Raw genomic sequence first — 15,998 nt, forward strand, 5'->3', positions numbered from 1 at the left:
AATAAACAGGGAGAGCAGAGCAGCTAGAGTGCAGGTTTCCACAGATATGGATGGTTGGAGGGTCGATCGTTACCCAGACACCGCATGCATGCCTGCCTGCCTGCCTCCGCTGCCTGATTGCCTGGTACACATTTGCATTAGAGTTGAGAGGAGCCGAGCAGAAGAGCACAGCCGGAGAAGTCTTTGATCTCTCAGCCTCTGTCTCTTTGATGCACCATGTGGAAACACACCAGCAGATTTGGGAACTAGGAGATGATGTTGGGTGTTAAGTGGATGTGTGCGCGGGTATGTGCATGTGTGATCTCTGCGAGGGAAATGATGTATATCGCAGGAATGACTGTGCAAATGTGTCAAGACCTTGATTGCAGTCCAAATGAACACGCACACACACACATGCCAGCATGGGTTGCCCTGTTTTATTAAAGTCAAGTGCATTCAAGCAGGAGGGAATGAAAAAGCCCCCCTTCACTCTTCAGGATTATCAAACATCACGGCGGCTCCGACAACCACAACTGTCAAGCAACAGATTTACATCCCAACCCCATCACCCCATGCTTTTCTCGGAAAATGTCATTTCACATTCCCGTCCGGGTTAAAATTCGAGGCAGCGCACCGAGATAATCTGTGGATTTGGACTCGCCGTGTATTGACAACACTCTCAGCCCACCTCTCCTCTTCCTTACACTCCTATCTCCTCTAGTCCTTACCCCCTCACCTCTCCTCCTTCTCCTCCTGCACTCCACACTTCTCATCTCCGATCCGTTTCCCTCCTTTCACCTCGTTCTCATCTCTCTTCTTCCTGGCCTGTCAGGATGATTTCAGGCTTGTTGCGTCTGGCCTGACTTAGCGTGGTACGATTGAAGCAGTAATTACAACAGTCTCTGAATAGCTTTTCCTCCCACGGAAAAGCTCGCTACCTATCATCCAAAGGCTTAACCCTGCTCTCCACGCTGACATGTAGGGGCCAGACAACAGTTTGTGCTGTGTAGAAAACCATTAACCCACAATTAAATTACAATCACCATAACAAAGGACGGGTGACATTTAAATCCACCAATCGAGGAGGGATTAGGAGCAAAGAGCACTTCTCTTGGGATGTGTTATCGTCTAAATATGACAGTGAGGATAAAGGAAATGTGAATTAATCAAATACTACACAGTATCTCCCAGCGGGGTAGTTGTGGTTAGACTTATCTCCTCTACAAGTTAAGCCAAAGTGTATTACAGGGTGTGCAGAGGTAAGCTTAGGTTCAAAAGGGGGAAAAAGTGTTGCTTTCGCTCCTCTTCACCTCTCTATGTGAGATGTTTATGATATGCCGCATTTCACTGGTAGGATGTTCTCAAATCACAAGTGGAAGAGGATTCAGAGGGAGATGAGATGAGGAACAGAGGCTTGGATCACAAAGCTCATGGCAATTATGTCTGGCACCATTAAAGAGAGCCAGCTATGAAAAAAATGACAAAATATGTAGCCTCTGGGCTAGCATGAGTGATATCTGAGAGGCTGCTGCCTTCAGCAAAGCCTACAACTGCGCACTAAACCAAAAATACATACCCCAACCTCAGCTGTTAAATTAGACATCACATTGGACTGCATGATGACATAACCACAAACCGAACCTAATCTTGAAAAAATTCAGCTATAATGGCTGTTTCAGGCACGACACAACAACTCTACAAGCTGAATGCTAATGTCATCACGCTAACATGCTGGCAAAGTTAACACACTGATGTTTAGTAGATAACATGTTGATGTTTAGTGGGTATATTTACCAGTTTCACCATCTTAGTTTAGCATGTTAGCCTCCTAATATCTGTTAATTAGCACTACATACAGTGTCATTAGTTTTGCAGATATTTGGTTTGGAACAAAAGGAATGGACAAATTAAGAATTTGGCCTAATGGTGACAAAGTCAAGGAGATCAACAAAGTTATTACAGTTTATTCTGAAGAGGACATTTGTACCAAATTTCATGATTACCTAACCTATAAATGTGTAGAGATGTTCAGATTTAATTTTGTCTTTCCCACTACCGATATTGAGTACTGATCTGATACAAGTGCATAAAACAATTACCACTGTATACAATTAACCCTGTATCGATGTGATATGGTTGCTCTAATTGTCATATGGCCTAACTCAAGTTTTTTTAAAAAATGGAGCACAGGGTGTTTCTGGGAAGTAGCAGGATTCTGTTTCATGAGTAATAAATTAAGTGACATCAGATCAGTGCATAGACTTGCATGTTTGCCAATACCCAATCCAGCATTTTAGGCAGTATCAGAGCCATGTCTAATACTGTATAGATATCAGAACAACCCTCCTTTTGACATTTAACACAAAACCACAAATATCAACCTCATTGTGGTGCAATATGAGAAGAAAGGGGATCACCAAAGTCATCAGAATTCATCTTCTGGGCACCATAGATATATGTACCAAATTTCATGATACTCCATATAAAAAGTTGTGGAGACATTTCAGTTTGGACCAAAGTAGTGGGCAGACTGATTGTCTAAAAGACTTACATTTCCATCTCTCGAGCCACACTGCCAGCACACAGCTAAAAAGTTCCACATTGAAACTCTATGCAAAATCCCATGTTGACAACAAGACCGTGACCTTTAGCTGAACTAGATGGTTTGAATTTCCTCAAACATGGAAAACTGATTAGATGAATGAGTCCTAAAATGACACAGCCGGTGCTGCCTGAGGGCGGAGGACCTCCAACATGGCCTCTAAAGGATGTGCCGTGTCACCTGACAGCCCTATGAGGTGAAATGCCTACTCAACATTTGGCTCTGACACAGCAGAATGATGTCGGCCTTCAATCGAATACCAAGGTTGTGCTGAAATGAAAGCAATTTGATATAGCCAGAGAGGAGAATGAGGAAATGAGATTGATGTTGTGAGGAGAATGAGTAGGTGGCGGGATGCGAGAAGGAAGTCAGTCGAGGTAGAAAGCTGCATAGTTGATGTTTTATGCTGAAATGGCACTCAAGCTTTAACACGATATGAAAGAGATTGCTTTTTCTTAAAGAGAGTGGACCCGACACTGAGCAGCAGACGAGGAGAGATGAGAGGGCGGTTTAACCAAAGGAACAACTGGGCTGGCAGCAACTGTTTTTTAAACACAACAAATAAAATGCATTTTTGCTGAAAGCAAAATAACTTACTTCATGGGTTTAAAGAGAGCCTGGCCGTAGTTCTGGAAGGTCATGATGAGCTTGAGCTGAGTGCCTCCAGACTTCATCGCTGTTGAAGGAAAAACAGACAACACTTAACTTAAAGCTAAATATTTTACCAAAGAAATGAGCCGTAAAAATGAGCTTAAAGTCTTTTGTGCTTTGACATAAATTCATTCACCAGACTTTAGTTTTAGTGACACAAAGAAATTAGCCAATTTGGCTAGCTACAGATTAGTGTAGTATTAGCTAGTTAGCCTACCAAAGTATTGTTTTTAAGCTAATTAAGTTGACATAGTTTGATAAGTTCGTGAAGTGCCGTGGGATCATGGGAGTGGTTATATTCACTTTTAAACAACTACCATAATTCACGTTACATTTAGTCTTCTGTGCTAACTTCTGTCCTCACTCTGACATATCTGATGTATCCCATGTTTTTCTTAGAAGTTAAAGCAACTAGAGAGCAAGGAAGACAGGAAACACACCCTGACCGTGAATAAATTACAGATTTCTCTGTGTTTGTTGGAAATCATTTGGGATACTGTAAAAGTAACAGTGCCATCGAACGTTCAGACAAAAGGACAAAACACTTCCAACTTAGCAAAGACACACTCATCCAGATGGTGAGTGAGTTTCAATCCATTTTAATGTTACATTATCAACATATCCAAAGGACTATCCTTGTTATTCTTATCATTAAATACACAGGTTAACATTACCCTTGATTGAGACAGCTGACATTGCTGTTTAGTGAATTTTGTTCCATGCCGTTTGCAATGGCTAAATGACATCCGCAGTTTAGAGTGTCATATAAAACAAAGGAGAACAAAAAAACATAGAGCTCAGATATGTATATGCCATATATACATGAGACTATATTCTGTGACCATGTAGATCTGACTGTCTGATTTGATTTTCCATTTTAGAGACATGTCATCGAAGCCTGAAACATCAATTTCCTCTGCCATGTTGGTGAGGTGCACCGTTGGGTATGTAAGCTTGCATATGAGCGTAGATGTGTGTTTGTGCATTTTTGTGTGTGTGCTTTGAGTGATGATGTCACAGTGTTTGATGGGAAGGGAGAGTGAGTGAGGGGGTGAAGGACAGCCAGTGCTCGGCCGACGCTCTCTGTTCCTCCGCTGTTTACTCTCTCTGTGTATTCTCTGGAGGGTCCATCTCTCTCTCTGCCTCTGTCTCTTTGTGTTTCTATTCATCCTCCTATCCTTCATGTTTTCTCCCTTTTTGTACATGATAATGCAGTCTAAAGGCTCTTGTGGGACTGGGCTCGGTGCTGGTGCAAGGACTATACAGGGCTAAAATACAACAAAATTCGCACAAAATAAAGAGCAGAGCAGCAGCTGTGCCTGCTCTTTTTTTTTTTCCACTGATCGATTGAAAGCAGTGTTTTGGTGGCCTTTTGCCAAAGAACAACCTTCTCAATCAATGCTCTCATTTATTTTTACATATGGGAATCATGAGGACAAGAAAAACGTTTACAGAGAAAAGAATTACAAGTGAAAAGATCAATGTCTGTCTGACCTCACCTGCTGCTGCTGTGTGAAACTGCATATGTTGGAGACATTTTAAATAAAGGTAACTGTAATTACTAGGAACTCAAGCATGTAGAGCAACTGTATACAAGGACATTTGGGATGGCATTTTTGAGATGATACCAAGTTTAAATGGGAAATATACGGCAGCATTTTTTTGTGGATTGTGTACACATTTTGTGCCAATATGACATAGGCTGTGAAAATAAAGCATTACCACAATACCGCAGTCACACAATGCCTACCGCAGGGTTGAGCTTATTACCATCATCACCGCAAATTTTATGTCGGGGGATCAATCTAATAAGATTATCACATTGAATCTTTTAATACGCCTGTGGATCACAGCTGTCACACACAAGTCAGGAACACAGCCTCTGATTGGTTGACAGACGCAATCCAAGGCATCTTGGGATTGCCAGTGGACGATTAATAACAACAACAAATGTTTTTAAGTCAGAAAAAAACATAAATAACTAGATAGGACTATCAATGTTGAAGTTGTCATTATGGATTTATTTTATTGCATCTCCAAAAAAGGCGCTGCAGTTCAAAGCTGGACAATGAAGCTTCAGAAAGGGACATAATCACACCAGTTGTAAAGGTACAATGCTAGCTTTAGCTTTAGCCTAACATTAGCTTTTCCAGCTCAGCATACTTCGTGGCTAAGTGCCTGCACTTTTCTAGCAGTTGGGAAATAAAAAGACAAGATTTTTTTGAGTTTTGAAAAGCTGCAGCTTGTATGAACTGTCACTCTGTAACCTGTACTGTACATTTACTGCCACACTGACAACTCGCTGCTAAATTAAAATTTCTGCTCCACTATGAGCGGCACCATCACTCGTCTGCCACTGGCTTTCCTTCACTTGCATGCCACACACACATATTACACACTGCTCTATTGCTTAAAGGAGCTGCACTAGTAGACTTGCACCGAGGCAATGCTCGGAATCGGGCCGGTTTTCACGTGACTGGCCTTGACCGGTGACCGGTCGGTCAGCGTCACAAATCCGGTTCAGTGCCCGTCATTGTCACACACATGTTCTGCACGATGGTCAAGTCATGCGCGCAGCAGACAAACTGACCGTGACGTCAACACAGCGCTGATAACAGCTACACACTCTGACACACGTCTGCTTGAAGCTGGTGTCAGAGACAGATTCCAAGAACTGGATAAAGAGAAGACAGACAGTCTACAACGAGACAGAGCAGCTGACAATGACGCAGAACAGCCGTAAACTCTCTCGCACTTCAGGCTAATGCTAGCAAGCTAGCAGCAGACTGCTGTTCACAGAGGGACAGTTAAAATCTCACCTCCTGTTCTGGCTGAAGAATAAACAACCTGTGTTGATGTGTCTCCTCAAACATTTTCTCATCCAGACTCCTTTAACTTCTGTGTTTGTTTTTCTCAGGGCAAAGTTTTACTTCAAACTGTTGCACTGTGTTAGTCTCCGGTTTGTTTACATCCGCTTCCACAAAAGATCACGTGAAATCGCGTCCCACGAAATCCCGCGATCTCGCGAGATCACGTTCACCCAATTCCTAATCTTAATATAAAATTATAATAAGGCCTATTTGTAATCTGGATGATTTTGGAGAAAGTAGTACATGAATATTTAATAGTCAGTGTCTTATTATGAACATATTTACAAGAAAAGTTGCAAAAATGTTTATGAATGCTGTCAATTAAAGTTCTTAGAAAGACTGAAAATCAGAACCGGCCAAAATCGGAATCGGTAGGTCAGACCCCTCAAAAATCGGAAATCAGAATCGGCTAAGAAAGTTGAAATCGGTGCAAGTCTACTTATTAGGGGTTTAGATCACAAGTTTCATCATGATATTATATTTTATTGATTCTTAGGACAGGGATACGATATTAGCTGGTATCATGAAGTCACGATACAATTTAAATTTTTAACTCGGGGGTCAGCAATCAATATCAGACAATATCATATGTCCATTTCACATTTATGTCAACTCACAAAAAGCAACTAAATTATGATTCGACAAGTTTATGACTAATTTCTCACAGACATTTCTGACACAGACATGACAAGGGAATTTCAAATAAAGGCGTATCTTAAAGATGACGATATAGATTGATAATTTCACTTTGCATCAATCATCTTGGATCACTGAACCTTGAATCAATATATAAGTCCAAATCTATGTATCAACACACACCTAATGCTTACAACCTTCGTTAAAATGTAATTATTTAGGCAGTCACGGTAAACCGCCATTCTGCAAGAATATGTTGCTTTTTCACCGAGGTCACAAAAAAAAAACATACCATCATGCCCTATGCAACTGTACACAGGGACCATGAATCTAACATTTAATTTTGGCCTACACTCGCAGTAAGCAAACTGTATTTATCGAGACTTCATGTTGCAAAAATGTTCAGCTCTCCATTTCTGAGCTGCAGCCATCAAAGACACAGACTTTCACTATCATCTGTAATAACATCTATCATATCGGCTGCTTTTGCACGCTATGTCTTCATTGATGAATGCTCCTCAAAAGAGGTTGTAGTGTATAATACATCCAAGCACTCCTATCCTTAAGTTTAGATAATAACGGACTGCTATTGGCTTCTATTGGTATTCTGCCCCAGGCCTGTGTTAAGGCTCTGTAATTACTGAGCCACCATGTATTTAGCTGGCTAGAGACGCTGAGAACTGCTTCCTCTATCCACCCAGCCTTAGAGACAGAAAGCAAAAGGGAGAAAATCTGAGAAAATGAGAGAACATCTGGAGTAGAAAGACAGAAAGAAAGAAATTCTTCCTTCAGTGACTAGGCAGGGATGCTAGTTTTATAAACAGCTAATCCGACTCCCAGATAAGTATTTAATCTTTGCTATAGGCCAGTTACAGTTTTGTCATTGGCAGACGAACCTGAAATCTGCAATCACTTTTTACAACGAGCGCAAGATGGGCGACCTTGAGTCGACAAGCACTCTTGGAATGTGGGAGCTGGACTGAGCCAAAAAGAAAGACAATCCGTCGAAAAAGGAAGAAAAAACAGCAGAAATAGACTCCATATAACTGCTCCAGCATGGATTATCGCCTCTGTCAGGTATCTACTTGCACTTGCAGCGAAGGCTTTGTAGCTTTCCATAGAAAGCAAGATTTGCAGTGCACATGTCAATCAAAAAAAAAAAAAAAAAAGCCACAGCGTTTGATTTGAATCAAACCGTGATGTGTAGCTGCATCAAGACCAGGTGCTCTCTCAGGCTTGATGAATTCCACTGTGACACTTTGTGGGAACACACAAGAGAAGATTGGGCTGCTTTTTTATTCCTTCTGCTTCCCTTGTAAGGCAGAAGAGCACAGGCTGATCAGATTCAGCGCTGGCGTACCATGGCCTGCAGCTGACTTCTATCTCCATGCATACTTGTGTGTGTGTTCACGTCATCAGTGCCTGTGGCGGCGAGGAGCACAATCGTCCATCGCTATGCAGCACCTCCTCTCATTCCTAACCGGTAGAACCACAAAATCCCCTATGGCTCACTGTTAAAACTGACACTCACACAGTGTTATGTCAAACATTTGCTGGTTCCAGCTTCTTAAATATAAGGATTTGCTGCTTTTCTTTGTCATTTATGATAGTAAATTTGGAGTCTTTGGACTTTAGATTGTTGGCTAGACAAAAGAAGCAACACTAAACTAAACACCAAACTTTATCAGTTATTATGAAAATAATCCACACATTAATCATAGTTGCAGTCCTACTGGGCTGATTTAGATGGCATGTAATCATTTGGAATACTTTTTGAACCATTTGAGGGATGAAAAACATATAAATACAGCCGTTTCTCCTCTTAAGGTGATTTGGTTTACTCTGACAGGACACTTATAGTGTTTTCACATTAGGTACAATTGCTTTGTACTGTGCCTGAATACAATTGCCCCCCCCCCTCCACTCCCCTGCCAGTCAGCTGTCTCATTAGTAATGTTGTTCCGTAACAGATTACATTTTCATCATCACCTACGCAGCATTTGTTTATGTTATTACTATGGTGAAGAAAAGCCTGCCAGTTGCAACATCCAAATTGCAATCCAGTCCACTTCCTTGTTTTGGTACGGTTAGTTTTCGTACCTGAACCATACCTGAGTACACATGAACCACACTCACGACCACATTTTCAAGTGGACCTGGGCACTGATTAATGAACCAGTGGTAAAGTGCACTTGGATCCGGGCATTGGTCCCTGATGTGAGACCCCCTGGGTTCAATATGTTCATCAAGCATTCATGATTAATAAAACCAAATGTATTTTGAGTTTGACTTTTTTTGCTATCAGTCACAAAGTCATGGCTCTGTAATAGAAGCCTTATAAAAGCTTATGTCTGTTCATAACCGCTCATATAAAATAAAACAATATCCAGTCAGTGGAGATTTGATTTTAATTATTGTAACCATGGTTTTGGTTTCACCTTTTGGCACAGCAACTGTGGAGAAAGATTTTTGATTGTTGAGTTTCTTTCAGATACTGAAGTTTTATGAATGAGATTCAACAATCAACTATCTTACCGACCTGTGATTGGACACAGTCTCTTGTTGGCTAGATTTTCTGAAGCCTGAAAACAGAGCCAAGAGGAGGAGCACTCAAATGTTATGGAACTTTTGTCCCATTACGGGTGGGTGATATGGCCCTAAAATAATATCAAGAGTAGAATAATATTTAGGGTATTTCTGCACTAACAATATTCTTGATGATATGACAAAGAACCGAAAAATGCTTTTGGTTTAAGAACTCACAGAAGCTGTTGAGCAGGATTTTTTTGATTTCCTTGGACTCAGCCAGGTGCTTCTGCTTGAACTGGTGACATTGGTTTGCTGTATTGTTCCCTTTTGCTGTGATAGTCTTCTTGCACTTCTTACATACAATTACGGTTTTTGTTTTATATGTGATCTTTTGTAACCAAACCACTTCCACACTGATGAAATCACTCTGCTGTGGAGCCTGTGACAATGGTATTTATGCTTGTTGTTGCTGTGTGTAACCGTATGACATCATTCTGTCATAATGTTGCCATTATTATAGTATAACAATGTTTCTGTTATAAAGAAAATTATCATGAGAGATACAATATGATACACTCCTATATCCAGTGACACTAAAAATGTGCCTACCCCAGTTTTAAACTAATAAAAACAGTCTATGTATGTTTTTTCACTTGGATTCAGCTGCAGACCATATCAGGGAGGATCTGAGGGGTCTAATTCCTATTCCTATCCAGAAATGTTCACTGTTATCTAGATGCAGCTACTTGGGACATGTGGGACTTGTTAATTAATGAAAAAACTGAATGAAAGTAATATCACACACCCGACTCCGATGAGGCTACTTTGCGTCAGTCAGATCTCACAACAAATCTGACACTGTTTCTTATACAGGAGACTCTTTAAACTCTGCACAGCTCATAGAGATGCTGAGCCAAAATGGCCAGGTTTAATAAACATATATACACATGCGCATTGATAACGGCAAGACTGGCCTATGATCAAATACATGAAAATGGAGAACCTGCCATTTTTCTGGATAAAAAGCACTGTAACGATTTTATTTGCCAGTCGATTTCAGCGAATCATGTTATATTCAAGGGTCTATGATCTACAAAAAAGTATTTTTGGTTCAAGACACTGGACTCCCTACTGGCTTATTTGCAATAAATCACCAAGGATGTGGTGCTGATACCTGAAAAGTAGGTAAACTATTCAACCACCAGCTTTTGTCAATATGTGCACAACACACCTCAAAAAATGTATGTCATGATGACTTATGTGAGTCTAAAAGTGGTGAAAACTATTTCCTGCAAAACCAGCTCGGTGTCCTCAGAGTAAAGTATATTTCTGAACCCTCCATCTCTGCACTGAAGCCCTCCCTCCTCCTCCTCGTCTTCCTTCTCCTCCTGCTTTATTATGACTCACCGACGCTGGTGATCCTCTGGGTGACAAGGTCCTTGAGGAGAGCGTCGATGACCGGGTTGTGTCTGGAGTACAGCTCGTATCGATTAATCCCAATGTGGAAGCGCAACCAGTTGGGGTAGGAATCAGCTGTCAGCTCCCCTGTTGGGCTGAACTCATCCATGTTGCCTCCTTCAGTATTCCTGGGTGAGGGGAGGGGAAGAGAGGGGGAGGTAAAGGGAATAGGAGAGAGTGGATTATCAGGTTTTGATGTGAAAAGTGGCAGGTGTTGTGCAACACAGAGGCAGAGTTAGAGCAATGTGAGTGTACAGAACTAAAGTATAAGGCCTTTATTCTATCCATATATTTAGCTATTGTGTATTGGCGAGAATTTGGCGATACGATACCTATCACGATACATGAGTTGTGATTCAATATACTGCGATACTGTAAGCAAGGTGATATACCACTATTTTTTTAAATTAACTTTAAGAAAACATAAAATCTGAGTTTAAAAAGTTTACTTCTCTATGCAGTCAGAACAGTGAAGATAAATACCAACACTGATATCAGGGTTTAAACACAACACTAATTGAACCACATGTAACAAATCTTTGCATTTATCACAATATCCAGATACAGTGTTTTTGACAATCAATACAGTGTCACGAAATATCGCGAAACTCAATTGCATAAATTTTTTCTTACACCCGTATTTTACAGTCAACACAATATATTTGAGTTCTATCTGTCTATCTATTATGGCTGTGTATTGGCAAGAATCTGGTGATATGATACGTATCACAGTACAAGGATTGAGATTCATTATTGCCATATATTGCTGTACTGTAAGCAAGGAGATAAATTGCTTTTTTTAATCTAATTTTAGGAAAACTGAATCTGAGTTTAAAAAGTTTTTGCAGTCAGAAGAGTGAAAATAGATAACACAAAATAAACCACCACCATGAATCTTTGCATGTATCACAATGTCACAATACCGTTCAGTATCACAAAACACGATATTGCAATATTCAACTGTATCAATATTTTCTTACAACCCTATCTGACGATAAACTGAATATTTCTGAGTTGTGGGCAAGTGACATATGTGAGGGCATCTTTGGAAAAAAATCATCAACAATTTTCTGACATTTTATGGACCAAACAACTAATCGATTATTTGAGAAAATAATCAACAGATTAATTGACAATGAAAACCAAGCCCTTTAAAGTCATCTTTAGATAAATTATTGACACTTTACCATGCCTGATCCTCTGCTGCTTTGGGGTCAAATCTGATGTCCGTGTTGACGTTGAACAGCGTGTCCTCGTCTGTCAGAGGTGGCACGGATCTTTTATATAAGGGATGCTCGTAGAGAGCCGACAACCTTGAACCCTTCACCGGCGCGTTCTTGGTCACCGCGGCGTCCTGGATGAACTGCCTCTTCCTGTCACCACCGCGCTGACCGGGATGCTCCAGCCTCCTGAACGCCTGCGTCTTGTCGCCAGTGACCGGGACCCTCTCCAGGGAGTGGGAGGAAACGTTGGAGCTGGGCTCGTTGCTGAAGTCCTGGAGGATCCGCAGGGTGTGCTTGTTAGGCCAGCCCTGCTGCTGCTTCCCTCCCCAGCTCTGAGGCTCCTCGCTCGGCGTGTGGGAGCAGGAGCAGCCGCTGTTGCTGTGCCTCTCCAGTTTGGGTAACAAGTCTATCATTATGTGCATGGAGCATGCGATAAGGAACACCATGAGGATCAGAAAGCGAAATTTGCGCAGGAGGATCATCTTCATGGTCTCCCTTTTGAGCAGATGTGAGTATTTACTGCAAATGATGAGCACGCAGATGAACAGGCTGACTACATCGCTGATGATGTTGATCAGACTGGACGCCAATCTAATGAAATATACATTAAACACGTAGGAGCCATCTTCACTTGCCGTCTTGAGTAAAGGATTCAGTGTTCAGCCTTTTGTGTTTTCAACATCAGAGTCCTGCTTTATGCGCACGGGTGTCCTGGCGAGATTTCAGAAGCGCAAAATCATCCGCAAGCGTCCAGGTAGAGCAGGTCGAGTCGGCTCAGACCAGCGGCCGGTTTGCGCAAGCCACATCCTCCTCACGCTTTCCCCTTCTCCCTTCGACCACCTGGTATTTCAGAAGAAAATCAGAGCAGCAGCCGATCCAAAAGCAGCTGTGACACGATCCGTTAAACGTGCGTGTCCAAGAGGTTCGAGGGCGCGCATCGGGCTCACCATCCAGCCTCGATCCTACAGCAGCCGCGGATCAGCTGGCGGGGGTGGGGGGGGGATGCACGGCGAGTACAGCTCTTCACATTTAAATGTTTTTAAGGGAAAGTCCCCGAAAAGTAGCTGTCGACGCGTGTGCTCTCATCCACCTCTTGGATCCAGAGTGCGTAATTCTGTCAGTCCCGAGAAATCACCCGCGGCGACCCAACGGAATAAATCGCACAGGTAACAGGAAACAGGAATCCTCCCTCCAGGAGTACAGCGGGATAAGAAGAGAATGCACCTCTTGTAGCATGTGTGAATCTGGGTGGGTGTGTTAAATATGATGATGAAGCCAAGACTAGATCCAGCCTTTGCGCAGCGTCACTGTGCGCAGATTGGCTGACGGGAGAGAGAGAGAGAGAGGGATAGTGAGAGAGACACTGCGACCATGTGAAGCATATAACTGTTCGTCTGTATTCCACTTGGAATAAATCCTCCCTGCACATCCCGGCTGCGCAAGAAGAGGGCGTCTTTCCACAGGCCAATACTCAGCCTCGCAGCAGCAGCAGAGCGGGCTTCTTTTTTCTCTCTTCTGAAATTCATCTGCTGGAATCCCTCAGAAATGTCTCCTCCGAGACGGCAGTCAATCCATCGATGATACATTAGACAGGCCTATTAGACCGCTCATCAGTCTGAGGATCCACTTCCATCCTGCACTGCTGCCACTCAGCCGCAATCACATCTTCAATAATGTTGAAAGGCTGCATGAAATGAAAACCACAAAGCACCTTTCAGCGCTGTGCTTTTTAAAAAGAAAAAAGGACTTAGGCAATAGAGAAATAAACTGACTCCACGGTTTTCTGCTTTTCTGATCTCTGATTTATACCACATGGAGCACATACACACTAAGTTGCACCAACAAAAATAAATAATTAGCAAAACTAGTTTAAAAGTTATTAAATAAATGATTAAATCCAGATTTGAACAGAGCTATGCTGCTATATTCAAAACTGATCTTCATTTAGTAAATCCATGTTAAGTGATGTAAACCAGATTAATTTAATTTAAAGTTAAGCAGTTTTTGAGTGCTGCTGGGGCCTATAATGAAAAAGAGGGGGAAACCATTCTTTTCCCTGCTCTATTCCTTAATAAAAAAAAGTTAACAAAACTTTCAAACCCAAAAAGAAAGTGCAGGGTCAATAGCAGCCAAGCCCATCACATGATGCTCTGTGACCCAAAAAGATTTTCCTCCCATTGTTAAATGCATTTTTCGTGTGTCACAGCCCCCTGAAATGACTTGGCTCACGATCAGAATTAGATCCACTCAGTCCTATAACGTGTTTAGAAAAGCTGCACAATAAAATCATTTTATCCCTGCTCAAGTTGAGGTTAAACCAGTCATTAGCTGCTCAGCTAAAGGAGGTCTCTACTGCATTTCTTCTATTGGCTGTACAGTGCAAAAGCTCGACATGGACGTATGCTCCATAGGCCACTGAGCAGCTGTCATGAATAAAAGCCCGCTTCCAAAGCTGTTCCCCATACACATCCATGAAAACTTCACAGTATGCATGCTGGCTAAAAAGTTGGTTAGCCTAGTTAGCCTATTCATGATGGTGCAGCAGAGAATTATTTTTGCTCAATCCATCTCAACAAAGCAGCCATTTTCAAAGTTACACCTTCTTAAGTGCAAGTTGAAAGTTAATACTGTATCACAGTTTAAATTAGAAGATTTTTTTTTGTTTATTTTTATTTTACCTTTATTTAACTTGGCAAGTCATTAAGAACAAATTCTTATTTACAATGGCAGCCTGAGTTCAGCGTTTTGGTGCATTGGAATTGAATTTAATCTCAGTTTAGTATAAAAGTTAAAATCAAAGAGGTTTAAAGAAAGGTTTAAATTTAATCTTAATTTTAAAAGTTTGGTGCAACATAAATTAAAGTTAAACCATGATTTTTACTGGGGTTAGAAATGAGTCCTTGTTGGTGCACCCCAGCCATAGCCTACCAAATCCTATATCCAGTCAGTGCACTAATGTTTCTTTTTTACGGCTAATTGCCACAGCATTATGGCTGCATCCATGCTTCCTAGGGGCTGTAAATAGGCAGGAGAGACAGAGTAATAAACTGCTTGCATTTCGTAGTATGGCATATATGCATGAGTAACTGATCATGCTGTCTGTGATTACCTCCCTAGATTAGTTTATAATTAAAAAGAGCCCAGAGAGAGAGAGAGGAAGGGGTGGAGGGGGGAGGGAGATGGCGGTTGTACTAACACAGAATAGATTCATAAGAGAGAAGAGTGGAGATGGCTTAAGATAGGCTCTATGGGGGGATTTACCCAGTGGAACAAAATATTAGTTGTGAATGTTAATGAAGCTGATATAGAGGGAAAATTAAAACAGCAGCAGAGAGATCTGTGCTAATCTGAAGCTCTAAATTGCGTGTGTGTGTGTTGGTACAGTGAGCAGGAGCTGATTGGTTTATTCTAGAAGGAAGCATCAGGTGTCAGGCGACTAACAATTGAATCAGGAAACCACCGCATTGTCCATTGTATTAGACATAAAGAACATAAAGATAAGATTGTTGTATTTCTAATGTAGTATTCCCCCACTTACATGAATTGCTCTGCAGTGATGACTTTACATACACACTGTAAAACATAATTTGTTTTAACTTAAAAAAGTTAGTGTCTCAGCTGTTGTAAAAATTTTAAGTTGCTCAAATTTGAAATGGAAGGTACAGGTAATTTTGCCATGATTCAAAACAGTTCTGCACTTTTCTAGTTAAATAACCTTGATATTAAATCTGCTGTATGTAACACGTGTGTTGTATGTAACATTTCCACATTAAAATGTGTAAAAATGCTAGATGTTATATATGTTGTTTTGTTGTGTTCTTACGTTCAAATCCAGAGAAATCTGTAATTTATTCAAGGTAACAGTCCGTTTCCTGCTAGTCATTTCAAGCTAGTTGCTAGATGCTATAATTGGATCTGTCAGATTTGTCAGAGCAAAGAAGGAAGTCAGCATGCATGACTAAACATAACATGAATCAAACTTAATACTACCTCATCCATGAACATGATTTCTGCCTGAGTCATGTCAGACAGATTCTCATTGGCAATGGT

At 41.3% G+C, this 15,998-nt stretch overlaps 1 protein-coding gene across 1 annotated transcript in view; it reads right to left on the reverse strand.

The window, feature by feature from the left end:
• fam20cb (FAM20C golgi associated secretory pathway kinase b) overlaps window positions 1-12,934 on the reverse strand; it is a 73,196-nt gene extending 60,262 nt beyond the window's left edge. Inside the window, exons 1-3 of the mRNA XM_084740758.1 lie at window positions 11,913-12,934; window positions 10,675-10,853; window positions 3,179-3,257 (exon numbers count right to left, since the gene is read on the reverse strand). Coding sequence (XP_084596884.1) covers window positions 3,179-3,257; window positions 10,675-10,853; window positions 11,913-12,436 — 782 coding nt within the window. The 5' untranslated portion in view covers window positions 12,437-12,934. The remainder of the gene's footprint in view (window positions 1-3,178; window positions 3,258-10,674; window positions 10,854-11,912) is intronic.
• Between the last annotated feature and the right edge of the window lie 3,064 nt (window positions 12,935-15,998).

Source organism: Lutjanus erythropterus, chromosome 17, assembly GCF_056507025.1.
Source record: "Lutjanus erythropterus isolate fLutEry1 chromosome 17, fLutEry1.hap2, whole genome shotgun sequence".
NCBI lineage: Eukaryota > Metazoa > Chordata > Actinopteri > Lutjaniformes > Lutjanidae > Lutjanus > Lutjanus erythropterus.